This window comes from Stylophora pistillata, chromosome 1 (genome assembly GCF_964205215.1).
Source record: "Stylophora pistillata chromosome 1, jaStyPist1.2, whole genome shotgun sequence".
In the NCBI taxonomy this organism is placed as follows: domain Eukaryota; kingdom Metazoa; phylum Cnidaria; class Anthozoa; order Scleractinia; family Pocilloporidae; genus Stylophora; species Stylophora pistillata.
The window spans coordinates 31,831,332-31,857,834 of record NC_142519.1 but is presented as its reverse complement, the minus strand read 5'-3'; the positions used below and the strand labels follow the sequence as shown (position 1 = coordinate 31,857,834).

The window sequence follows — 26,503 nt, the reverse complement described above, 5'->3', positions numbered from 1 at the left end:
TTGATACGTATGATGCACGATCCTCGCAGTAGATAGCGCTATTTAAGCAATAGCGAAATTCAGACCTGAAAAAAATCAGGCCTGTACGGGACTCGAACCACTGACCTCTGCGATACTAGTGCAGCGCTCTAACCAATTGAGCTAACAAGCCAACTGAGAGCAGGCCGTTAAGTTGATTCGTAATGAACCCGTGAAAGTGATAAATGAGATAGAATAAATATATGAAATGATTTTCATATATTTTCATATATGATTTTCGTATATTTATTCTATCTCATGTATAAGAACTGTTCACACGATCCTGAGCCAAAACGGTAGTGATTGCCTAATTAGTTTTTACCACATAAAGCAAACCAAAAGTTCAGTAATGATGGCTCATTAATCACCGTATGGACATTGGAACAATAGGGCTATCAAAAGATATGGAGAGCCGGAAATTTCAACGAGTTTTCTGTCACGTGAGAGTCAAACACTGTATAAACCATCTCTACTCACTTTTCGCAAGGTGAAAGAACAAGGTCGGAACCATGCCAAACATCAGCTAGTGCAGAAAGGGCTATCAAGATATAGGCATATATGCCATATGTTTTTTCAAAAAGCTAATCCGTTTTGTTTTATAAAATGAACGAGAAATTTGTGTATTTCTGAGACTAAACTTACGACGTCATTTTTTGTACAATTTCAGCAGGAGTGCACTTCCTTCGAATGTGGAGAGCTGGGATCAAACACCTGGGGTGCATTGAGCCTTTCGCTAGTTCATTAAACAAATTCAATTTCATGAAAATCTTCATTCGACGTTCGAGCTCAAAACTTAACCATCTTTCTTTAGTAAATCTCAACACTAGACGGGATTCGACACTGTTGATTATTGCCGGACTGTCCAACGAGTTTTCTGTATATGACAAAGTTTGAAGAACACTCGCATACAAAAGCCGGAAGTTTAAGGCGGTAGTTTATTATCACGCATGCCCAAGATCGTTTCTTCTCTCCACGCTTTTTACATCTTTCTTAATTTTAGGATGGAGCTTAAAATTTTACATCTTTTCTTACTCTTAAAACCAATTTTTTTTTTTGGCGCCGTCGCAACTATAGTTCTCTACCCCGATCTCTTGATAGAAGGTGATAGTCAAACCATGTTACCTTGACGTTACCTCTACACTTTCAAAGAAGAAACAGTCACGATTTGGCGCGCAAAACGATTCGATTTTAAAATCTAACAAAATACACTAAAGGGAAACTAAGAAATTGCTATTATTAATAAAACAATTAATTCAAAATTTATTCTTGCTCACTTCAAAGTAATCACTAAGAGTTAAATTGATTGCATTTGCGACTTGATAAACAGTACAGTCCTCTAGGTGTCATGATTCTTCACGTTTTCGTGCTTGTGAGGGACATCTTGAGTTTATGTTAATGCGACAAAATTGGACATTTACAGATCGATATTGATTGGTATTTTCGCGACACTAATATCCGCTAATTCAGTTCAAAATACATCATCCTAAAATAGCGAGAATCCAAGAGATTCATCCTCTTTTCGCCAGCAAATCTAGTTAAACTGCATGCCGACAGGGATAACTTCCTTCCTCTGAAAGAAATACTTAAAACACCTCTGGAAAAAAAATCGTACTTGGTGAACGGAAATTTGGATTGATGATAGGCACGGTACTTGATTGATCAAACGAAATGCTTTTAGAACAACCCACACAACACTTAGTGTCTAATTAACCGGGAGAAAGACACAACCAGCCTTGGGATGAAATTGTAGTATCAATTTAAAATTTCAGCCATAATTGCTTTTGTGTTGGTATCATTTTCAAGCTCTTCACATCCACTCTCCTCAATAAGGGTTGTAAAGTAAACTCTTCTATCATAGTGTTCATTTTGATTTTGTTTGTAACCATGATACCACAGCCATCTCGTTATCAAAGCTGCATTCCCAGCGTATACTTCTTCGATGATGGCTTTACTTTCTCGTTTTTCAAAAGAAGAAAATCGCACATGAAAGTACGATAAAAAACAGAGAGACTCCAGGTATTACAGCCGACAATTTACAGGGCTAGTTAAACATTTCAAATAAAAAATTTCAATTTAAAAAATCGAAAACGCTGTTATGTTGGAGAATAATCAATACATGCCATTCAATCGCCTTTATTTATTTTTGGAAAGAAGTTTTCGAATAATTAAACATCAGTTGCAAAATAAAAGAAAGTTTGACGATAATGAGTTCTTCCATTCAAAGAAACTCAAAAGAGTCATTTTCTTCCCGACATCCGACATAATCTTGAAGAATAGCAATTTATATATAAGTCTAATTGTATCGCTTAAGTGGATCCTTAAATTGTTATTCAATTTTTTAGTCAATCGTCTAATTCCTCGCCGACAAATACAAACAAAACGTTTTAGGAAATGACGGCTATTAACTTTCCTGTACATCTTTGAAAAAATGAAAAATCGCCAAAGGCAGTTTCAGAGTTTTGCGTTTTTTGCGTAGTCAATCCCGAAACGAAAGGAAAGTCAGATCGCTTCATTTTATCTTTCATTTCAAACACTATCTAAAATTTTTTACATATCATTTATGTATTTTTACTGAATGCACGAAAACCAATTTTTGTCTAAATTTAGTATTGAAAACACGAGACTCATTCCAACAAAGAACGGTTATAAAGATAATTAAAAACGATGTCAAACACATGAGTATACTTTGAGAAATTAATTTTCATGAACTGAAGGGGCACTTAGAAAGTATGTAGCAAAAATCAAAGGTTTAGGTTACGCATTTCACGAAAAGCGGCATTATTTCAAAGAGCAGTAGCTGATTTTCACCGCGTCATTGAAGAAGAACTTGGAAATAAGTCTCCCCTTTGTACTGCTAATCTAAGTGGCTTGTTATGTGACATATGTCATACAAATCCAAATAAATTTTATTGGTCCGCAATAATTGATTTCATTTACTACCAAAATGGTGCAAAGCACCATTGAACTCGGTCTTAAAAAAATAAATTACTCGAAATCACGTCTAAAGTCAGTCAAAGTAGATTTAGAAGAGAATAAAAGTAAAGTAACCCAAAACTACAAAAAAGTTCCGGTATTTTTCCTTCGTGAAGTAGGCTGGCTGTAAATAGACCACGATTCAATATAGCGCTTTAATTCATCGAATCGTCTTTAGCAAAAACCTCTCCTGAAATACAGCTTCCTTCCGTCTTTTAAGTGGCTTTATGTATTGAAGGATATGATGAAAAATACCGCCAACGGAAAAATGGAAAAGTTATCCTCGCATTGGGATTCCCATCAATTTAAAAGCGCATTTCAGCGGATAAATAATTTATGACAATTCAAGATAACCCAAATGATCGGCTAAAAGTTCGTCCTTGAACTTGAACAGCGCCTCAATAATCAAAATCTGATCAATTTCCTTCGCTCTTCTCTGTATAGTATAATTAAACAGAACAACAAAACAGGAAACCCCGGGACGAAATGTCAATTATGTCTTCCCGTCGACCATAAGGCCAGAGTCTGTGGTTTTAAGAACAACCAATATAGTAGCGTCGGTGTCAACCATAATTATAATTCGGGCCCTTATGGGAATCTGATTCCACTGGTATATCAAGAAAACAGGTATTGGGCCACGTTTAAATTATTTCTTTATGGAATCATCTTGTTGTTTTTGTCACCCCTCAAAAATGTTGTATTTTTCCGCGTTTCATATACGGTTATGGTTAGAAACAAATAGTATAAATAATGCTTTATAAAGCGATTATATTAACATCTGGTTTTAATAACTGACACGTTGGTCACCCAAAATATCTATATTTGTACATTAAGAGCCAAATCGGTCAATTTCTCGACAAAAAATGAATAGTTATAATCCAATCTTAATCACCAAATCGACTAAAATGTGGAACACAGGCTAACCTTTATTGACTACGTCCAGTTTGAGAGTAAGAAGCTCGTCCTCTCTAGCTTACCGCTCCAATGGTGATAAATATAAATTTATGAGTTATTCTTGGAAAAGTCTACAGGGAAATATCGTCAATGTCAATTCCACTGTACCCGACGGTATAACGAGGAAAAGAAGCCATAAAAAAGCTACAAATTTTTTTCGTTAATTTGGCCTCAATCAGCTCTTTTTCAAAAGCTGCACAAACAGACGTTCCCTTTGCCTTGTAAATAACCCTCAGTTTTCTTGTATAAATGACATAGGTTTCTTTCTTGCGGCATTGGAATATCACCGTGAATGTAAAGTAATACATATGAAGCCAGAGGATTAAATTTTCGGTCATTCAAAATGCGTAGAGAGAGAGTTTTTGCATAGCTAAAATATTGGTACTTTTAGTATGTAGATGTCATTATACGACCCGATTATTTTATCAGAAAATAATAGTGAATTATACACTTGCAAATTGAATGAGTGAAAATTTTTAGGGTCGTAAATTATTCCCAAACACATTACCTCCTCCTTTTTGGTACAAAGCGCCCCGATCTCGAGTGAAAGTGAACTCTAAAACCCTCATTCGCCCACAAGTCGGACAAGGTTTTTCGTCGACGACAAGTTTGACGTGATTGCGGAGTTCCTTTTGCAATGCACAAGGATGTCAGAGGTGAATCCACAAAAAATAAAAAGAACCAAAATTAAAACCGAAAAAGCCGTTCTTGGTCAAGTAAATTGAAAAACTTCAGCTAGAAAACGTAAACTCTAATAACCTCAAGGTTACCAGCAAAATAACAAACCTACCAGTTAGGCCTGGCAAATTTCGTTGCATATAAGAAAATTTCCCTTACTACCTGCTCTTCTCCGAAGGTGAAGTTTTTTTTCCACAATATATAAAAGAAATGTAGCTATTTTGTCTCCTTCTTGCAGGTGCCAACTGAACTATTTTAGAAAAAAATAGCAGCTTAAATGAGTCGTCATTCGATGTCACTCTCTAATCCGTCAAAGCTTTCAAAACAACCCAGAGAATAGCGCTATTTACTTTGGCTGTCAATCAAAGAGATTGCACCAATCACACGCTGTAGACTACTAAAGATGTACCACAAAATCAATATCATTTCCAAAAAAAAGGACACCATGAATCACGAACAAGGCGCACTAATTTTCAAAAGAACCATCAGTCTTTACACCTACTTCTCATTTTTTGATCGATTGTTACATTGCTGGTTAATGCATTATTTTGTCTGGCCAATCAGTTATTATTTCTTGAGTTCAATTTTTTAAGCTCTTACTCTGTTCTTAGTAATCTAGTTCCCCTTAAACTTTAAATTTCACACGAGAAATTCCCTTCATTTCCGGCTTTTCAAGTGAATCTAAACTGACCAGTTATTGAAAATAAAAAATATCCAAAAGAAATAAATCACTCTTTTTTTTTCTTGTTGGCGAAATCATTTTTTTTTTTCTTGTTGGCGAAATCTTCCTTCAAAATAACAAAAACTTATGGTTGCGCACGGGGAGATAACGATTTAGAATCTTTGAGCACAGCTGACCACAGAGACGAATAAACAAACGACAGATAGTTATATTTTGCTGAAGTAAAGACTTTTTAAAGACGACGCGGTTTTTTCTAGCTTTTGATAAGTGGTTTTGTTAAGTGCAGCCATTCACAGGATTATTTGTAACCCAGCAGATAGCAATTTGTTCGAAAAATAGTAGTTGATATAAGCAAAGAAATGATCCTCGGTGAACTGCAATTTAATCAATTGTACAAAGGAAGCCTGAAAAAAATTCAGGCTTCGACGGGACTAGAACTCATGCCTCGCCCCGAAATCAGTTACGAAGCCACGTTGAGAGCGAGGCAAATTTCAAAGGGTTCATCTTTCCCGCGAAGGAATCTGATAATTTTTGTTTAAAATGAAATTTGTCTCATCTGAAAAAAATATGATAGTAGTTTCTACATCGTACCACGAGTTTCGTCGCTAAAAAATTGCAGATGGTGCTAAACTCTCGCGCGGCATACTAAAGCGTGAATTCAGTCGCTTCAAACAACGTTTGCATTGATGCACACCTCACACATTTCCACAATAGTCCTTGTTTAGAGTGATCAATGTTTTGTCTTATATAGAGTGCGCGTGTTAATCCCAAAATCGCATCAGCGAGCTTTAACTTAAATATGAAGCAAAAATTTGATGCCATAACAACTAAAAAGTTAAGCTATCAAAACTGCACGAGTTAAAGCACAGGCGACCCAAACATACTGTGTGTGATTTTGTGGTTAACGGGAATAGCTAACAGATTATGGTCGAATTTTAAGCGTAAGCGTGGGCCCTTAAAAAAAGGAAAAGTTATAAACAAATTTGAGAAAATATTAAAAAGGATAATAAAAGCGAAAAATATAACGTATGAAGTCTCCTTACTTTTTTTCCGTTGCCGCTTTGCGCGTGGCGCTGCCAGTCAACTGTATATAGAAAAACACAAGGCTGGAAACTTCAACCGGTCCCGAGCACAAACCATCGCCACTCGATGGCCGATAAATTCCACAAAACTCGACCGATCTTCCTCAAATTTCCACCTGCGAAAGTGCTTTGCTAATACCTACCCGTTCGAGCGGCAAAAGTTTCCAAATTCCGCTGCATCGATCCGAGAGCCGCTCTGTTTTACCACCCTTTCTGGGTAAATCAGGTACGCACACTCCTTTTGCTCTTCTACGGGATTCAAATATCAAAGCGCATCCGTTCGAATTACACGCACGCCCGGCCCCAGACTGTGTTGTTTGACAATAGGGCAAACGTAACAACCTTCCTATCGATCCCCTGGATAGTCTTTTACTTGGTAATTTGGTTATATCCACTAAATTGAAATCGTAAATTGGCCACTGTAACGAGTTAAAAAGCTGACGTTTCGAGCGTTAGCCCTTCGTCATTCGTTCTGACGAAGGGCTAACGCTCGACACGTCAGCTTTTTAACTCCTTGCGGTGGCCAATTTACAATTTCAACTTAGTTGATATAACCAAATTACTTGTTACCCCCACCGACGCAGCACCACAGTTTCTTTAGAAACTTTCACCCTTTATCCATTAGTCTTTTATTTGGTCAGATTGGCGACAGAGCGGCTACGGAAAAAAGGTAAGGAGACTCCATACGTTATATTCCTTGCTTTTATTATCCTTTTTAATTTTTTCTTAACTTGTTTACAATTTTTACTCTTTTTAACGGCCCACGCTCACGCTTAGAATTCGATCTTAATCTGCTATGTATCACCGTTAATGTTATTTAGACCACAAAAACACACATAGTACGCTTGGGCCACCTGCGTTTTCCATGGTTGTCTGCCTTTCCCCTAGTACAAAAGCATTGACTTGTACCACCAACTGAAAGTTACCGAGTGCTAGTAATGATGCCCAACGAATAGGCTCGATGCCTAAAGCAGTTCTTGAAATGTAGCTTCCGCTGCGAAATAAGGATCTAACCAGACATGTCGCCATTTCATATCAATGTTCATTTCATTATTGTCATTCATTACATTTTCTTTTCGCCACCAATTTAATGCAGCAGCATTAGGCGCGTTGTTTGAGATAACTGACTTTCTTTTGCCGAGTCAAGTCTAATCTTATTTAGTATATATGGCAGGGCCGACAAGAGGGACAGCAATGAGAACACGCCTTGAAATCAAACCTACAGGAATTATCTTGCGTTGACCTTCATCCAATCTTCAAAAAGAACCACCCAAGCATGCTGCAACATGAGAATAACTCTTCATATATTTTCAGCTTCATATTTTGTTCTTAAGGTGCACTTTTTTCTTACTTAAAAAACACAATTCAATTAACAAAATTCTGCCTCAAACTTACAACTTCGCAGACCAAACAACTTAAAAGCGTTTAGTACAGTATCGTACTTTTTTTTTTTTTTTTTTAAGGTTCATAATAATTTTTTTGAACGTTTAGCGTCTTTTTTCTTTTTTTCGACAGCTTGTATTTTTTCATAAGTTCTATCATGGCTAGAGTAGGATAATCATAAGATACAATTAACCATCGTGCATGTAAATGACGTAGAGTGCAGTTATTTCCCTGACAATCTATTAGCTTCCGGTTTAGAGCACAGTGTGCTGCCTCTCTCGTATAGTTTCCAATATTGAAAAATGAATAAGCATTTACTTGTAAAAGTCATTCACTTAAGGAAGTCATCAACCACCAGATCGCTTTGAGAACTTAAAAGCAGGCGAACGTTAACAGTATCCTCGGGGTGCAAAATAACACTGAATCATCCATCCAAACAATTTGGAGAGAAAAAAAATTAACTCCACAATCATTAATGCTTACATTTTCTTAGCGATAAATATGAACAAATTCATGGAAATGGGGATATCATCATCTCCCTTTGCATGTTGAAGGATTCCTTTGTTTAGTTCGTCAATTCCTTCCTCGATTTCCTCGTCACTCAACTCCCTCAATGTACTGTGAAACCGTCCTCGCAGCATGTCATACCACTTGTATTTCTTAACCACGAAAGCTAACCGCTCTTCTGAAACTTCAACCTCAAAATTAGCTGATCGAAGATAGGCAGAAGAACATTCCTTTCTGTCGGAAACGAAAGAGGTAAGACGATTCTTTGCTTTCTTGAACAAAGGGAAAGAAACTAATTCGCCAACTTGCACGACCATGAAGACACCATCTGGCGTCAAACACAATTCTACGCCCTTGTAAACTTTCACAGGATCGCTGAAATGATGAACTGAGCCGACACACAAGGCGAAGTCGAAGCGATTCTGTTTGTCTAGATCATCCAAGAATTCTTCTACGGTTTTTTCGATGGTAAGCACACCTTTCTTTCCCTTAGCCACTTTTTGCATTTCTGAAGAAGGTTCTACACACCATACGGGACTTTTCAGTTTGAAACTCTCGACCAGTTTTTCACCATGGACGCCCGTTCCACTGGCAAGGTCGACCACAAGATGGTCAGACTTTAAATCCAAGTATTTCATCAAGATTTTGAACTGAGCTTCATGGCGCTCTTTGTAGAAATAGTCATAGTTCTTTGCAAGAACATTATAGTGAGCTGTGAAAAACGGGGGAAACAAACAAATCATGTTTGAATTGATAAACATTATACACCCTTTCACATTCCAAGGAGGCTATACTAAATTTTCCGCTCAGAAAGAGGAAAGAGCCCTTTTCTCCCTCACGAAACGTTAATAATTTCTGTTTATCAAACGACCCTCACTTAAGATTGTGACAAAGATAATAGACCCGTAAGAAAACTAATGCACCCTGTGACCCTTTGGTATTCAAAGACTTTCTTGCTCTTAAAACTGTGCCGACTTCTCATGTATCCCGTTTTCTCTGCCCTTCTTGCTCCTCCCCAAACCAAAATCCTTTGATACAACCCTATCGTATCAGATAACATAGTTTCCTTGTATAAGCGATAAATAGTTGTTTTTTTTTTTTTCGGTTTACCAGCGTAATAATTCACGCGTGGCTGTAATACTGTTAGTCTTTTCTTACCAGCAACTCTGTTAGCTCCTGTGGCGTTTCCAGGACATATATCAACATATGAACCCATTAGTATTATTACCACCTGTGAAAATATTTCACATAAAAGGTAACCAGATATTGCTTTTAGATCTTGATCTTATTTATACCCATTCATTTATATCAACACTCATTTAAATGTTGGCTCAAAAATTTATTTCGGACCATGTCTACATGATAGATCTCATGAGTTGGTCCAAGTCTCCATCAGACCACTCGCAGGTTATAAGTGCTTGCCTGTCACGAAGTCGCACAGGAGTAAATCAACGGCCGGTTGTTTTAATTAGAAATAGAACCTTTTGACCGGTTCGCAAATCACTTCCAATCCATTAGAAAACATTAACAAAATAACTGTATTTTATATCACTTCGCCTGGATTTTACCACAAAATTTGTGGACAATATTTTGAAATTGGTTATCGTAAGGTTGACAAATTGAAATTCTGTTGATACGAACCACTTGGTAAAGACGGTGCAGCAAAGAACCTTTGAACTTTGTATTTGATATTAGTATAATTTCAGAGCTGAGCAAAGAGTCTCCAGCAATCTGATTGGTCGAGCGGTTCCTTATATGACACTATATAAACTGCTCCACGCGGCTTATAAAATGTTAAAATAAAGTGTTAATAAATGTTACTAAAATGTTATGATTTTCGAAATTTCTCTGTTGCTCAGCTCTGAAATTATACTAAAACAATTATTCGCCTCAGGTTCGCTGAATATTGTCGAATAATCCCCTCGACTTCGTCTCGGAGATTAATCGACGATATTCACCTCGCCTTCGGTGAATAATTGTTAAATATTAACTACAAAGCGCAAACCTGAGCGCTTTCAGTCATTTCCAATTCTCAGACGGTTTTGAATATTTTGATGCATGTGGGTTAATTGGACACGCATAAGTACTTAAACTACAAAGGTAAACTCACAGAGACTGCTTTGTTTTAGTCTTGCTTCCTAGCGGTGTTGTCATTCATTTGTAAAGCCTTGATGCATTCCCTGAATAGAGCGGCAAAGTCTACATGAAAATGATATTACAGCATATTTCGTTTTGTTTTAGTATTAGTAGTAGATATTAATTTATGTACAACCGAAGGATTACGAGAGATAGGACAAGCGCACGTTATAACTGATATGGACAGCACTTTACTTGAGAAAAAAGGGGGTAAGTTTCTAAAGAAACCGTGGTGCTGCGTCGGTGGGGGTAACAAAGTAGTTTGGCCACCGTAAAGAGTTAAAAAACTGACGTTTCGAGCGTTAACCCTTCGTCAGAGCGAGTTGAGGAATTGTGGGTTGTGTGTGGGTTTTATGCAGAAAGTGGAGCTGCGCTATTGGTGGGAACATGGTGACGAGAAAAACACAATAAATTAGTAGACTGAAAAGCGTTCATTGCAACCTGAAAGATAAACTTTTGTTCAAGAGTTTGGGGCTTTACTTCAGACCTTGTGTGGTCATATCACTCGATCCGGTTTTAGGCCCTGTTCGCACTATACCGAAAAATTTGGTTTGGCATTCGCAAAAAAATTGAAATTTTGCAACGAGGAATTTTTTGCTTTCGTAATAGCTTTCGCACTAGAGGCGTGCGAATTATTTGTGTGTCCATAAATGTCAATCGATCGAAATCGATACCGACAATTTCGTACAGAGCGTTTTCTTTTATGTTTTTCTGGTCAAGGACTAATCGCAAAGCAAAATGTTCCCGGGAAATGTTTCGATCGCCCTTCTTTGCTGATTGTGGCTAATCAACAATTACTTCAGGTATTTTTGGAAAGGATTCGGATTATGGAGACTTTAACTCAGCTACTCAACAGACGTCGACGGTGCCGTCGACCAGCAGAATCCTGGTTTGAAATCGTATCTTCCCCGAAGTCTTTTTCGGTAGACATTTGAAAATGGGGACAGTCATTCGGCAACTTACTAAAGCTATGTTCAATTACGAAATATGATGACCAGTTGAAGGGTATCTGTCAAGAAACAATTGATTTTCTCGCCCAACAAAAATTTGTAGGCCTCCAAATCTTGACGGCATCTTTGAAGTTTGGTTGCACTTGCGAAAATTTTGATGGGTCAAAAAGATCGTTCGCATTGAAAATGGTTCCGCGATAACAGATTTTTTTGTAAAACAAACAACATTTCGCGTAGTGCGAACAAAATAACATTGACTATAATATTCCCTAGTTATAACAGTATGGCGTCGTTTCGTTCCGTGACAAGCGTCATTTTATCTACAACTGACGGGCCACAAGTCTCTAACGACCACCTTTATACGCATAAGCTCTCACTAAACTGTGCCACAAAAACTCACCTGAGTATCGACTAATGCATGCGGCAATTACTAACAATGGCTACGGACTGTACGCGTTGTTAACTCAAACTAAATATATGTAGGACCAAAAAGCTTACGTGATCTTATAACAGTTAGGTGCTCCACTTATAATCTTAGGGGCACCACAATACTGGACCTCCCAAAAGTAAAATCAACAACCTTCGGGTTAAGATCATGGAGATATGCTGCATCGAAACTATGGAACGCTTTACCGGACGAGTCTCGAAAGATACAGACATTTACTAGTTTTAAAAATTACTTAAAAACATTAGATCTCACGGGACTCTAGCGCGGTGAGGATCTATTTTTAATTATATTTCAACTCGTTGACTACATTATTAAATTCTTATATTTTAATATTAGCCTGTTTTTAATGATTACATTTTACATTTTATATATTCTAGTTCTTAATTCTTAATTTATTTAAATTTATATACCTTCACAAGGCTTTATAATTTCCTTTTTTCTTTTTATTTCGTGGCGTACCTGTAAACTAGCTTTTAGCTAAGCGTTCTGACCACGTTAAATAAATTGATTGATTGATTGATTGATATGCTGTATTGGGGTGTTGTGTTAGAGCCCCTCAATATTCCGAGCGATAGCGTGCTTGCAAGAGGTATTCAGTGCGGGGAGTATTCGGTCGCCACATCGGACGGGTGGAAGATCAGGGACGAGTGACAAAGCGAGGGGGAGTGGGGAAGGGGAGAAAAACGAGGTTTTTCTGTTTTTTTCTCCTCCTCGTAGCATAGCAGAGAGGCATTTTGTCTGTGCATGCACAGGTAGAATTAGTTTGGCGCGTTGAGCGCCATTTTAATCTTTGCAACGCGCTTCTGCGGGTTTTCAACTGGACGATCAACACCTTTTTGTAATATTTTTTGATAAGGGACGAAGGAATATGACAAGTTTGCCAACATTTCTAACTTTGTGGATACTCGTGGTGTTTTCCGGCTCTTGACTTCGGTTGAGGATATTTTAACGATCAAAGTGCGAACAAAACGCGATGTGAATCACGAAGTTGTATGTGGAGACGATCGTGAGATATTTGATCCGATGAAAGATGGAAATTTAGATTTTGATCTTATTTTCAACTTCGAAGTAAAATTATGTTAAGTTTGAGGTGGCCCCCAAGCATGAAATCACACTTTAATAATAATAATAATAATAATAATAATAATAATAATAATAATAATTGTAATTTATGTCTGTAGCGCATTTTCCTAACGCCCAAATGCGCTTTACAGTGTCAAATTATTATAACCTATATGCGTGGTTGGCATTCTGCCCTCGCTCGCGTGGGGACAGTTATATAATTACGCCTTCTACGCAATTCTTTGAATGGTACAGCAAGTGAGAAATTCTCTCCTACACGGTGTAGTATGAAGAAAAAAAAAAAGCTTCCGCAGCATAGCTACAATAATAAAACACAACTTACACAACTCAACTTATTCCTTTAAATACGTTCTCCTGCTGCGAGTGGAACGTTCGTTTTGTACAGTCTCAATTCCGGCTTGTGTAGACTGGAAGACTTCTTTTTATTCCAGAAGCTGTAATATCGTGCAATTTGACAGCTGTAAAATGAGAAAGCAGACGCTGGTAAATGACGATTGCTGGACAGGTGTATTCTAGCGCCATTTTCTCAGCATGCAATCAATGATCAAGTAAAACTCAAAGCTAAACAACCTACTTAAATCGAGGAGGAAGCCATAAGACTATTCAAACGCACTTTTCATTCAAGTGAAATCAAACATTTCACTGACGTCAATGAATAAAACAAAATTTTAAGTGGAAAACAAAAATATTTTAAAAGCTCTTTACCATAGTAGTTTACTTTAACGTAGTCGATATATAGGATTCCCACACGGCAATCATGTAAAGCAGTTGATTAATCTTAGTTTTTATTCTGTAACTGATGATTTTCCGTGTTTAAATAAAGATTTACATACATACATACATACATACATACATAGTTAAAATAGTGCCCTTAGGATATTTGCTTGATGAAAATTTAGGAAAATAAATCAATGTTAATAAAAGGAGAGTGAAAAGACAGATCGAGATGAATTCGTCTTTGGAAAATTTTTCGTAGTTATGTTCTCCGGCTTCTCGCTTGTCGACTGCTTATATTTCAGTTACCGCTTTCTGTGGCAGTGTACATCGAGAACGTGCGATCTGTTTATCTGAGTTATTAATGTGTTACCTCTATCGGTTTGATTGAAGAACTACATAATGGCACTCTAAAACAATGGTGGACACACGCTGACCGAGAAGAAGTCAAAAGATAGCCGTGAGTTTTGCCAATCGCTTTATCGAGGAGAGATCTTAAGTCCGGTAACAATGTGGATTCTAAATATTGGTTGTTAGGTTGATAGCCAGATGGAATACGGATAAACAAACTTGCAAACTTCCTACAGTTTAATCAGTGCGAAAATCTGTTCATTATCCCATAATTATTACGCAATAACGATAGCCAGTGCGTTGGAGTTTCTACCCTTTTAACCTCCGCAAAGACGGCGCCAGAAAATAGCAAACTCGTTTTAGTGGAAGTATATATTAGTTGTGCAATACATACCAGAAAACACAGTCAGCCATTAAGCACTCGGAATCTTAAGCATCAACCAAGTCATGTGCATTACCATAAAATCTTATAACTGAACTCTGCTACTAACCGCAAACGATCAAAGTGCTTGATTACGTCAAAATTGTACTATTAAAGTCAGTTCGGTGCTATTAAAGTCAGGCGACAGATGCACCGATGCGTTTTTATTTTTAGATGCTTGTAGAACATCATTGACTTTGATTTTAATTTTAAGCATAACACTGCCTTTCATAATTATAATACCCGCCAATGTAACAAACTGCATCTTCCAGCTCCCAAAAAAAACTGGGGAAAACAAAAACTAACATATCAGGCATCAAATGATTTTAACAATCTTAATCCAGATATTCAGGAATCTAAATCAATTTTATTGTTTAAAATGAAAGTGCAGTCTTTATCGTAGTATTTTGTAAATTACCAATTTTTCGCCTTTTTACATAATCTTGAGTATTGTGATGTAGTAATTCTATCCCTTTAGCTTATATATTTTCTCAACGTCTGTAATTTGTATTTATTTTTCCTTTATTAATTTATTTTATACAGGGCCGTTCTGAAAACGACTTTTTGTGAGAACGCACCCTGTCTAAAGATTATTATTATTATCATTATTATTCGGTTTACGTATAAACAAACACGAAAAGTAATACGACATTGAACGGCCGACTGCTGCTAGGGTTGAACAGTTTTCGTTCTTTTGTTCTCACCTTGGTGGTTTCAGCGCCCACCAGTCAATAGACGCTGTTATCAAAAACCGCTCCAGGCTTTGAGGCTTGCGTCATGATCACTGAGCTGCATTAAAAATGCACTTGGAGGGTGTAACGTGGGTTGAAAGCAAATAAGCCGGCTCACGTTCTTCACCGCGCCTCAAGCAAATCTTATAATTCCGTTTTCGTGCCTTGCAATCACAAAATGCACGCTACGATATAAATAAATTGTAAATGCGCTCAGTATATTGTCCAGAGATCCATTATGTTGACTGTAGAAAATTCTGGCATGCGATTAAAAATCTAGTTGACGGCATCTTTGAAGTTTGGTTACACTTGCGATAATTTTGGTGGGTCAAAAAGATCGTTCGCATTGAAAATGGTTCCGCGATGACAGATTTTTTTCGCAAAACAAACAACATAATTCGCGTAGTGCGAACAAAATAACATTGAATATAATATTCCCTAGTTATAACAGTATGGCGTCGTTTTGTTCCGTGACAAGCGTCATTTTATCTACAACTGACGGGCCACAAGTCTCTAACGACCATCTTTATACGCATAAGCTCTCACTAAACTGTGCCACAAAAACTCACCTGAGTATCGACTAATGCATGCGGCAATTACTAACAATGGCTACGGACTCTACGCGTTGTTAACTTAAGCTAAATAGGCTGTATTGAGGCGTTGTGTTAGAGTGCTCAATATTCCGAGTGATAGCGTGCTTGCGAGAGGTATTCAGTGCGGGGAGTATTCGGTCGCCACATCGGACGGGTGGAAGATCAGGGACGAGTGACAAAGCGAGGGGGAGTGGGGAAGGGGAGAAAAACGAGGTTTTTTTGTTTTTTTCTCCTCCTCGTAGCATAGCAGAGAGGCATTTTGTCTGTGCATGCACAGGTAGAATTAGTTTGGCGCGTTGGGCGCCATTTTAATCTTTTCAACGCGCTTCTGCGAGTTTTCAACTGGACGATCAACACCTTTTTGTAATATTTTTTGATAAGGGACGAAGGAATATGACAAGTTTGCCAACATTTCTAACTCTGTGGATACTCGTGGTGTTTTCCGGCTCTTGACTTCGGTTGAGGATATTTTAACGATCAAAGTGCGAACAAAACGCGATGTGAATCACGAAGTTGTATGTGGAGACGATCGTGATATTTGATCCGATGAAAGATGGAAATTTAGATTTTGATCTTATTTTCAACTTCGAATTAAAATTGTGTTAAGTTTGAGGTGGCCCCCAAGCATCAAATCACACTTCAATAATAATAATAATAATAATAATAATAATAGTTGTAATTTATTTTGTAGCGTATTTTTCTAACACCCAAATGCACTTTACAGTGTCAAATTATTATAACCTATACACTAGAACATGTAAAAAAGTCCTAAGAATCGAAAAAATCAAGTCTAAAATTAAAGTCCTAAAAATCAAAAGATAGATCTTAAGCTTAGCTTTAAAAATAGAGACAGATGCGCTGCTTTTAATCTCAAATGGAAGATGGAACCGAGTTCCAGAGGTAAGGCGCGCACACTGAGAAAGCCCTCAGGCCAGTAAATTTGAGCTTGTGTGTTGGTTGCTCCAGTAGAACTGAGTTGGTCAGCAGAGCTGAGAGCTCGCCGTGGAACATAAGGACTGATGAGCTCAGTCAAGTACGTTGGAGTCGCACCATGGAGTGCCTTGAAGGTGTGCAGTAAGATCTTAAAAATAATACGCTGACGAATGGGGAGCCAGTGTAGCTCAATAAGTAGTGGTGTGACACGATCAAACTTTCGCTTGCAAGTGATCACTTTTTCCGCCGCGTTCATAATATATTGTAGTCTCTGAGTAAGATAATCAGGTAGGCCATAAAGAAGCGAATTATAATGATCTGAGCGAGACGTTACTAATGCATGCACTAGTGTTTTGCTTGAGTCAATACTAAGGCATGGACGCATGCGACTAATGTTTCTGATGTGATAAAAAGCAGTCTTGCATAGATCATTGACGTGTTCCTCGAAACTCATGGTATCGTCGAAGACGGCACCAATGTTCCGTGCGTTAGATGTGGGCTCGACAGTAATCAACCCACAGTAATCGAATCTAATAGAAGCTTAAGGCGATGTTTAGCATGCAGAACCAGGAGTTCAGTCTTGTCGTTGTTTAACCGGAGATTGTTTATAAACATCCATTGGTTCAGCTCACGCAAACAAACTTCAACCCTAGTTCGCGCAGACGCAACGTTCTCCATTTTAATGGTGTTCATGCTAAGGTATAGTTGAGTGTCGTCCGCGTATATATGAAACCCGATACCATGGCGACGCAGGATAGCTCCGAGAGGAGAGGCATAGACCAAATATAGGATTGGGCCCAACACAGACCCCTAGGGAAGACCGCAGGTCAGTTGACGAACTGTGAACGACCGGGCAGGTAAGACTCAAACCAAGTGTAGGCAGAGTCCTGAACACCAATGCACTGGGAGAGACGCGATAGTAAGATGCCATGATCCACTGTGTCGAACGCTGCCGACAGGTCCAACAGTACCAACATCACACCTTCCATCATCCAGTGCACGTGGCACATCGTTATGCACTCGCAACAATGCTGATTCAGCGCTATGGCCCACTTTATAAGCGGATTGGAAAATCTCTTCAGGTTTATTTTCTCGCAGATGGGAAATGAATTGACTCGCGACTACCTTCTTGCAACACTTGGAGAGAAACATCAGGTTGGAAATAGGTCTATGATTCTTGTATAGTTGGTAATCAAGTGATGATTTCTTGAGAGAGGGCCTGACAATGGCTCGTTTCATGTCTGAAGTCAGCATGGAGTTCTGCAAAGAATAGTTCTTAACCTTCGTAATGAACGGAAGAAGCAGATCAGAGCAGTTTTTGAGGACTGACGCGGATATTGGATCTAGCATGCAAGACTTCAAAGTCGATCTAGGAACCAGGCCAGACAGTTCATCACGTGATACTAACTTGAAGTGAATAAACCCAGGGCCACTGTACAGCAGTTCAACTTGCTGTCACATAGGACACTAGGCTTAGAACAATGTTTCAGCTTCAGGATTGGGTTGCTCTTACTACAACCGTCAGCGAATTATTTTCCGGGAGGTTTTAGTGGATTTTTCAAGTCATGACTTACAACCATCTTTGGCCTATTTGCTCTCCAAGTCTGTTGTACATGGTAGGTAGGCATAAGTCTTAACAACGGTTGTGGTCTTGCCTCAATCAACTCCGGTTTTGGCTTAGTTTTTTGCTGTATTCTAGTGATTATTTTTATTATTGCCTTTCCGAGCTTCATGCGCTAACTAGAGGAAAAATTTCGGTAAAACTTATTTATCGCATGGCCCCCAAATCCCTCACTATTGTCAGTTAATTGTTTATTTATCTAACTGTCTAACTAGTCTATTTACCTCAAAAAAAATGCGTGGGCTTTGTCTCATGAGTAAAACTGGTGCGGTTTTCTTCATGTTCATGTGTTATTCGAAACGAGTGGGGTCAGCTGTATTCTGTTCTGTTTATTTCAGTAGAATGCTTTTGCCTTGCGAAATGAATTTTGAGTCGAAGTACCCTATGAATTTCGAGTCAGTTGAGTTATATTTCACTTTGCTGTATGTGTCTTGATCTTGAAATTCTTATTTCTTGAGATTGATGGTAGGAATTAACTGCTACGTTCTCTTCTGTTTAAGGTAATGTGTAGTGGCCCAATAATTGGTACGTTAGACAGAATGGATGGCTGTGACATTTACTGTGGCAAGCTGTTATTCAAGAGTTTGTCATTATTACCAGAAGCTTACTACTGGTTTAAATTATCAGTCCTTTGTTCTTTGCGCACAACTTGCCAAGACTAATATGCTATATTGGAGTTATGTCTACCTTATTTGTAACTGTTGTGGTGCAATTCTCACTTGCTGAGGTTTAGGGGTAATTTGACCAAAATAAAGTAATCAGATTTTAGTAAAATTTTTTACATCGTAAACCATATGTGCTGATATCGATATTTTCGAGACTGATGATTGAAAAGTTTCTTTTCTCTGATAAAATCCATTATTATTCCTCCATTTCACCCAAGTTATAACGACCATATCTCTAGTGCTAACGTTATCTTACTTTTCTTAACGCGACAATGACATTTTGTGCTTAAGTAATCGCCTCCCGGTTAGCTCAATGGATAGAGCGCTGGACTGCTGTGCCGGAGGTCGAGGGTTCAAGCCCCGGCCGGGCCAACACTCAAGGTCTTAAAATAATTGAGAAGAATATGCTACCTTTCTAGAACATCAAGAAATGGTTAGATATTCTGGTCTTCTCGGATAGGGACGAATAAATGGAGGTCCCGTCTCCTACAGGGTCAGGGGTAGGAGACGTTAATTTCCCACGCACGAGATTACTGTGTGATGGATGTCCTCCCCTGGGGTGGGATGGGTGGGATTTATTGGGTGGACTACTCGCATGGTTCGCATATGTTCCGTTCTAGTCCTACCCTACTGCGGTAATGCAGTGAAAATGGTTAGGAATAAACATATATTGTTAGAGAATCGGTTCCGCCGGTTGTGATTCGTGAAAAAATTTTTCAACCAAAACATAAACTTCTATTAATTTTTATTTTTTGCTGAAATTGCGAGTACCTTGCACTGGCAGTTGAAGCTCTAAAAGCGCTCAAAGGGAAGTAAGTACCACAAATGTACTCGATTAGATGAGATAGAAATGACACGATTAAATTACTTTCCAATACGTCTGTGCTCTTCGACAGGCCTCCTGTATCATTCAAAAAAAAGATCATCTACATCGATCGCACCAACAATCATTAAAGAGGACTCCAATTGAACTCGTTTGTATACCCTTTTTCTTTTGGAAAATCCATCGATTGTGACTTCCTTCCGCACACCACACAACCATATTAAGACTACGACGCTTCCATCTAAGTTAAAGAGAAAAAAATGACAAGAAAGGTTGTCTTAAGTACTCGTTCCATTGTAGTTTTCCGACGCATCTTCCTCCTTCAGCCCTTTAGCGGGGAACCCACACAGGCGCATAGAAGCAGTTACTCGCTTGAAACAAAAATTTACTGAACATGCGCAGACAAATTGCCTCTCTGCTCCTCCTCGTCGCTTTGTCACTCGTCCCAAATCTCCCACCCATCCAAAATGGCGACCGATCATTCGCCGTGCTGAATCTTGTACTTGAAAACACATACTACCGCCTGCAAGCAAGCTATCCGAGTGAGCTTCTTTCATAATAACAGGCGTGGTTTGCACCCCTTCATGTTCATGCTAGCAAACCTGCGTGCCATTTAAGGTGTTTATGGGCTGATTGCTCACTCTTGCATAGATTACTGTTAGAGTCTTAGGGAGAAGAATTAGGATGGGAGAAGAATAGGAGAGGATAGCCAGCAGGGTAGGCGTCGTACTGGGGGGAGCCAACATTAAGAGGTGCACGATCATGTATTCAATCGGCCATTTTTGATTTGGAGTTCGAGTCGACGTAAGAGGGAGGGGTCGACATAAATTCTGACCACATTGTCGTGGAAATTGAAGACTGGGAGAGGATAGCCAGCAGGGTAGGCGTCCTACTGGGGCGAGCCAACGTTAAGAGGCGCACGATCATGTATTCAATCGGCCATTTTTGATTTGGAGTTCGAGTGGACGTAAGAGGGAGGGGTCGACATAAATTCTGACCACATTGTCGTGGAAATTGGTAGTGGAACGGGCTTCTTTGGAAAAAGAATCTTTGAGACATTGTAACTAATCTGAGCTCTAGTGTCTATCTATCGCATAAAAGAGGTTAGCCTTTTGATGCTCAAATTCTTCACACTTTCTGGATATCCCAGCGTTTGTTTCTTTTCTCAAACAATGTTAGACAATTTTGTTAAATCATTTATTTTTTTCGGCTAAATCCTGATCTCCAATTGACAGTATTGCTAAATGATCTCATTGAGAAACTGTTTCATGAAGTTTACATTTCTACCCTTAGCGGTGGGTTTCAGGTCACCTTGCCATGCAGTGGCCCGTTTCTCGAAAATTCCGGTACCTTAACGAGCCTGAGGTGCGTTTCACGCAAGTCCCAGTAACTTAACTTGTCCGAAGTAATATTCTTAAATCTAATAAATTCTGGAGGTGAATACGCGGGACTTAGCTCAAAAAGTAGTGCCCTTTGTTTCGATTCTTGACATTTTTAATGTTCCAATTTTAAAAAAGTCAACAAAGCGGTCCTGAATGAAACATTGGAAACGAAAATGAACTTTCCGGGACATTAAGGTCTCAGGGTAATTCGGAAAACGGGCCCAAGCCCGTAGAAATCACCAATACATAAAATGTCTTCATTGTAGCGTAAGCAAGCTTTCGTAGAGCTTCTTGCGCTACAGAATGACACGTAAAATCAACCATGTTTGCGTAGTTTTCATTCGTCAGATTCTTGAGCGCAAAGAGGAAGCCACAGCTTTCAACCAACGACCGCCAATTATAAAGACATTATAAATTATGTCCGCGACATTATTGTAGCGTAATAATTATATCTGATAGGGGGAAGGTAGCCGAGAACAAATCAACAGACTTCTGCAGAATGAGTTCCAAAACCTTCCAGTTTCCCAAGAGCGTATTGAGGGGGCGGGTTAACAAGAAACATTTACCACATACGCTCACATTCTTGGGTCCCTCTAGTAATTTCCGATCCAACTTATGAAATGCATGACATAAAAGTCAATAAAAGCAATAAAGATTGTCAAAACATTTACGTTAAGGTAATATTTAACATTACGTCTTCAACTCATTGTGGCAAAATTTAAAAAATCTCTATCAGCCAGGGCGACTTCCTTCACGCCCAAAATCCTGTTTCTCGATCCAACTTTCCCTAAAGGCAATATTATTTAACTGGATACAGTTTCTCAACCCATTTCCAACGAGGAGGGTGTTTCATTCGCAAATGAAACGGTGAATGATCTGAGTACGAGCACGCACGCAAATAGTTTTTTCTGAAGTCATCTTGTCTTATAAAACACTATTAATATTAACTTGAAACTTTTGGATAATATGAGATAAAACTGAAACTGATCTACTAAGTATTGAAAGTTGCTTGGCACGAAAAAAAGAATTAATGATAACGCTATATATGCCAAGAAATAGCGGAAAACTGACCGAGAATTGTAAAACGAGAAAAAAAAAAAGAAGGAAAATCCATCTAGATGATGAATTAAAGAAAAACTGCAGGGGTTTCACACAACGTGGACTTCATCGAGAGGTTCTTGGAAAATTGTTTTTAAAAACTACAGATCAGGAGAACTTTCAGCCAAATGATTGGGCGACAAGACTAGGACAACCAGCTTTAAGTATGTCAATAATTTGCGGGTGCAACCATGATGTAAAATTAAACAGTAAAGGTTGTTTCAAAACAAAATGAACAGATTGTTTTGTTCACATTCTCTAAACGATTGGCTCTGATTGGACAGTTAATTATGTAAACTGGTTTCTCGACCAATCATCGACTCGCGTGCGACCACATGCCATGAAAGTGCATTTCGCGTTATTAAATGCATAAGGTAAACAACCCGTAATGACCTAGCTAACACGGAACGTAATCACCGCTACCGTCACTTGTTAATAATTAATCACTGGACTCCTCTAAAATCGGTTAGATCATCAGTCGTCCATTCCACGAAAGATCTACACCGGACAAGAGGCCGCCAGAAAGACTCCCGAGTTAAGGTTAGTTCCGTTCACTTTCAATCCTTTAGGGCTACTTGCTTATGATTTTTAACAGACTAAAGATCCTGCGAGATGTTGTTAGTTTAGGGGATTCTAGTTAATTGTAATTTGCCACTTCGTTCATTTTTTATCTTCTTTAGGCTTGTGATATAGACGCAAATTTGATCATGAAAGGTCAATTTGAAAATCTAAGGACTGAAATTCTGTTCTTGTATTTCAAAACGACACACCGACAAGCATGAAAAGATTTTAATTCATTTAAAGGATTGAGTTTTTTTGCTTCGTAGGTGTAACAAGTCAATAAAAAGAGGCACGCCTCTTCTCGCTTGACAAAAGTGAACGAAATCCTCATGTCGCAGATGAATTCAGGCTGTTGATGGGCAAACGTTCCTCTTAAGTTTGAGCCCCTTCTTGTTTGTCCTTCTACATCATCTCTCGTCATAAATCCTATTTGGAATACTAAAACATTTCTATAAATCTAAAATAAATGATAATGAACTTCGTTGATAAAAAAAAATACATCATGAGACGGAAATACCTTTGCGAGCTGTGTTAACGTTTGTTTTCTCTTGGTAGATCTACGCGTCCAGAGACAATTACCTATCCAACAAAATGAAGTACGTTTTTCTGTTGTGCCTTATCTTTGGCATCGTCATGACACAGGGAGCCCCAGCCCCAGGTAAAGAAAGTCGTCTCACTAAGTTTCTTTAGTTTTAATGACGAGAAAAAAACTGCAAAATCTTCTTAACTTCGATTCATTGACGCTGACGCCTTGCAATTCTTAATTCGTGAATTACGTTGTCAATGCTTAAAAGATTCCATTTACAGACAAGTGAGTTGCTAATTCTTAAATGTTTCATAGTTCAGAGAACACGATAGGAGCTTTCAGAAAGTCAGTGAAAGGAGTTCTTTAAAACGAATTTACGAGAAAGAAGAAACATTTCAAATAGCTGCCTTTGAACCAGTACTTTGATTCTGATAATAACCGGAACTTTTTGTCCATAAGTCTCGAGATAAAATTTCCACTTCTTTGAAGATAAAAACACATAAGTAAAGTGCAATAACATGTAGAAAAAAAAAATCAATAATTTTCCAACTTATTTCAATGACTTTCGTTTAATAGTCTGTTGCGATTAAGAACCAGTAGAAAAGAGCATTTTTAATAGGAATAGTTTTAATAGCTTTAATTAGGAATAGAGATCAAATTTACACTTTTAGCTCGTGATTCGTGACAAAATAAGGTAAAATTTGTTTTCGATGTAACATTTGATCATAACTACGGAATCTTTTGAAAATTTCAAACCATGTTCTTCTGGGCAAGACAGAGAACAGGCCATTGATCTTTATTTGCTCTGAACTTTTCTACCTGCAAATTAAGCCTTTCTATGACCTCTAACTATATCAAACATCTTGGCAGTCAACATCCGATTCTCAAAACACTGCGTTTTTGACGCCGGTGATTCTTTCTAAAACTCATGTTTACGATATCACAACAGGTTTTGAAGAAGCACTCGAATGATTAAGTGGGATTCCCGCTGTAAAGTTTATAACAAGCATATCACTCATTCAGCAGGTTACTAGTCACAGTTACACCTACAACAAACTGGTTATAACAAAACACTGCTTCTACGCCTTCACGTAGAAGTTTTACATCAATGGAAGCAGCATATTCTATTGCACTGAAATATACTTGTTTTGCTCATGCCATAGAGCAAGTATCGACGGAATATTGGATCGCCCTAAAAAGTATTTGAAGTTCTCAACTATATGTGTGAAGGTAATTTGGTTATATCAACTAAGTTGACCTTGTAAATTGGCCATCGTAACGAATTAAAAAGCTGACGTTTCGAGCGTTAGCCCTTCGTCAGAGCGAATGACGAAGGGCTAACGATCGAAACGTCAGCTTTTCAACTCGTTACGGTGGCCAATTTACAATTTCAACTTAGTTGATATAACCAAATTTCTTTGTTACCCCCAAAGACGCAGCACTACAGTTTCTTTAGAAACTTTCACCCTTTATTTATATGTGCTAAGCATCGGTCTTACGACCCGTTTATTGAATTGTAAGATTCTTCGTCATTGTCATTAGAGGATATTCATTTTATTTGATGAGTCGTTGCATTGCTCTGCGCCACCAAACACAGCAATTTACCAAATACTCTTCGACAATTTTATTTAGGATAGGATTTCAAAAAGTTTCGAAAAGTTTCTAAATCGCGAACCAGAGATGAGTGATTTACAAACTTTTCTAGTGTTCCCCCAACATCCCTAGATAGAATTTAAAGCATTACCAAAATTGTAGCTACAAAAATGGGGGAAGAGAGTGGAAAGTGGAAAAAAGGCTTGACCGAAGGGGGAGGGGAAGAAGACTCTTGTGAACCCAATCTTTTCCATAGAAGAATATCACCAAAAAAATTGATAGACGAATGTCAGTCGGAGGTGGAAGTCGGTGAAATGGAGATTGTCTAATAAAAAAGCTAGATAACTGAACCTTCTGAAAATACGGTTTCCCAAGTACTTAGCCGGATGATATTGTAATTGTAATTAAATAGTTTAAAATACAATGAAATAAGAGTTAAAATTACTGTGCGTGTATAGCAAAGGTCAAAATGAGAATTACTCACGTTGTACTCTGTGGATCGCAGAGGCCGAGGAGAAGAAAGAAGACAAAGAGGACGACACCGGTGACTTCGATGACGATGTTGCAGATGACGCCGACGACTCAGACGACTCAGACGACGAGGATGACGGTGAGGATAGCAGCGAAGGAGATGATATGGATGAAGAGAAGAGGGACGAAATCCCTAAAGAGAATGATGAAGCCAAGGAGGACAACCCCGATGCTCCTGAGAAGGAAGACGACAAGGTGAACGATAAGGAAACTGAAGAAAAAGATGCCGACAAGGAAGAAGATAAGAAAGCTGATGAAGAGGACAAGAAGATCGAAAAGGATGACAAGAAACAAGAAGATGATGATGACGAAATGGCTGATGATCTGGATGATGAGGATGACGAGGATGATGAAGATGATGAAGACGATGAAGACGATGAAGATGATGAAGATGATGGAGATGATGGAGATGAAGGAGATGACGGAGATGATGGTGAAGACAAGGAGGATGAAGAAGACAGCGAGGACAGCAGCGAGGGAGGAAAGAAGGACGACGAGAAGAAAAAGGAAGTAAAGAAGGAGGATGAGAAGCCAGAGAAGGTGGAAAAGAAGGAGGATGCCACCAAGAAAGCCGACGATGATGACGATGATGACGATGATGACGACGACGATGACGATGATGATGATGATGACGATGAAAAGAAAGCTGACAAGAAGCCAGTAGAAAAGACCGAAAAGAAAACAGCAGATGCCCCAAAGGAGGAGAAGAAGAAGCAGTAAAAAGCTACATTTGGAGCTTCTTCTAACTAGACATACTTAACCAATCCAACAGTTACACTGTCACATCACACAACAAAAAACTTTGTCAACACTTGGCAAAATACAGATGACTGCGATTACACAAATAACTGTCACTTCATTCATTCAAGAATGATATTTTATAGATGAACAGTAGTTTAAAAAAATAGCCATAACATTGTTTAAAAGAACTTCATCCGATGAACAAAATGTGCTGAAGAGAGGTTCAATAACTGTAACGTGATTCAAAATTTGGATCGACTTGCAGGGAGTAATGTATTCTTGAATAAGAGGGGCTACATAATAAAGAGTTATTTTTTTGAATTGA

The 26,503-nt window shown here is 38.4% G+C and overlaps 3 protein-coding genes across 7 annotated transcripts in view; 1 reads left to right on the top strand and 2 right to left on the bottom strand.

Moving 5' to 3' along the window:
• LOC111334272 (adenosine receptor A2a) overlaps positions 1–13,346 on the bottom strand; it is a 35,465-nt gene extending 22,119 nt beyond the window's left edge. The window contains exon 1 of one of the 2 annotated variants that reach the window (XM_022939958.2): positions 13,217–13,346. The gene's annotated coding sequence lies outside the window, so the exon portion shown is untranslated. Of the gene's footprint in view, positions 1–6,530; positions 6,735–13,216 lie in introns of those variants that run through there. The other variant, XM_022939962.2, reaches the window with a different exon arrangement.
• Positions 7,072–13,352, bottom strand: LOC148742116 (uncharacterized). Of its 4 annotated transcripts, none has more exons than XM_088751449.1 (4): positions 13,217–13,352; positions 10,388–10,457; positions 9,436–9,508; positions 7,072–8,989 (listed from the first exon to the last, which is right to left on the bottom strand). In XM_088751449.1, exons 3-4 carry the CDS (start codon positions 9,491–9,493, stop codon positions 8,250–8,252), a joined length of 798 nt encoding a protein of 265 aa, XP_088607575.1. In that variant the 5' UTR covers positions 9,494–9,508; positions 10,388–10,457; positions 13,217–13,352; the 3' UTR covers positions 7,072–8,249. The 4 variants fall into 4 exon arrangements, with proteins under 4 accessions (XP_088607575.1, XP_088607576.1, XP_022795704.1 ...); XM_088751450.1 differs by having other exon boundaries at positions 10,388–10,476; positions 13,217–13,350; XM_022939969.2 differs by lacking the exon at positions 13,217–13,352 and adding an exon at positions 11,764–13,162.
• A 9,272-nt stretch (positions 13,353–22,624) lies between these two features.
• Positions 22,625–26,503, top strand: LOC111334288 (uncharacterized). Its single transcript, XM_022939984.2, has 3 exons — positions 22,625–22,766; positions 23,343–23,445; positions 25,412–26,503. Exons 2-3 carry the CDS (start codon positions 23,379–23,381, stop codon positions 26,155–26,157), a joined length of 813 nt encoding a protein of 270 aa, XP_022795719.2. The 5' UTR covers positions 22,625–22,766; positions 23,343–23,378; the 3' UTR covers positions 26,158–26,503.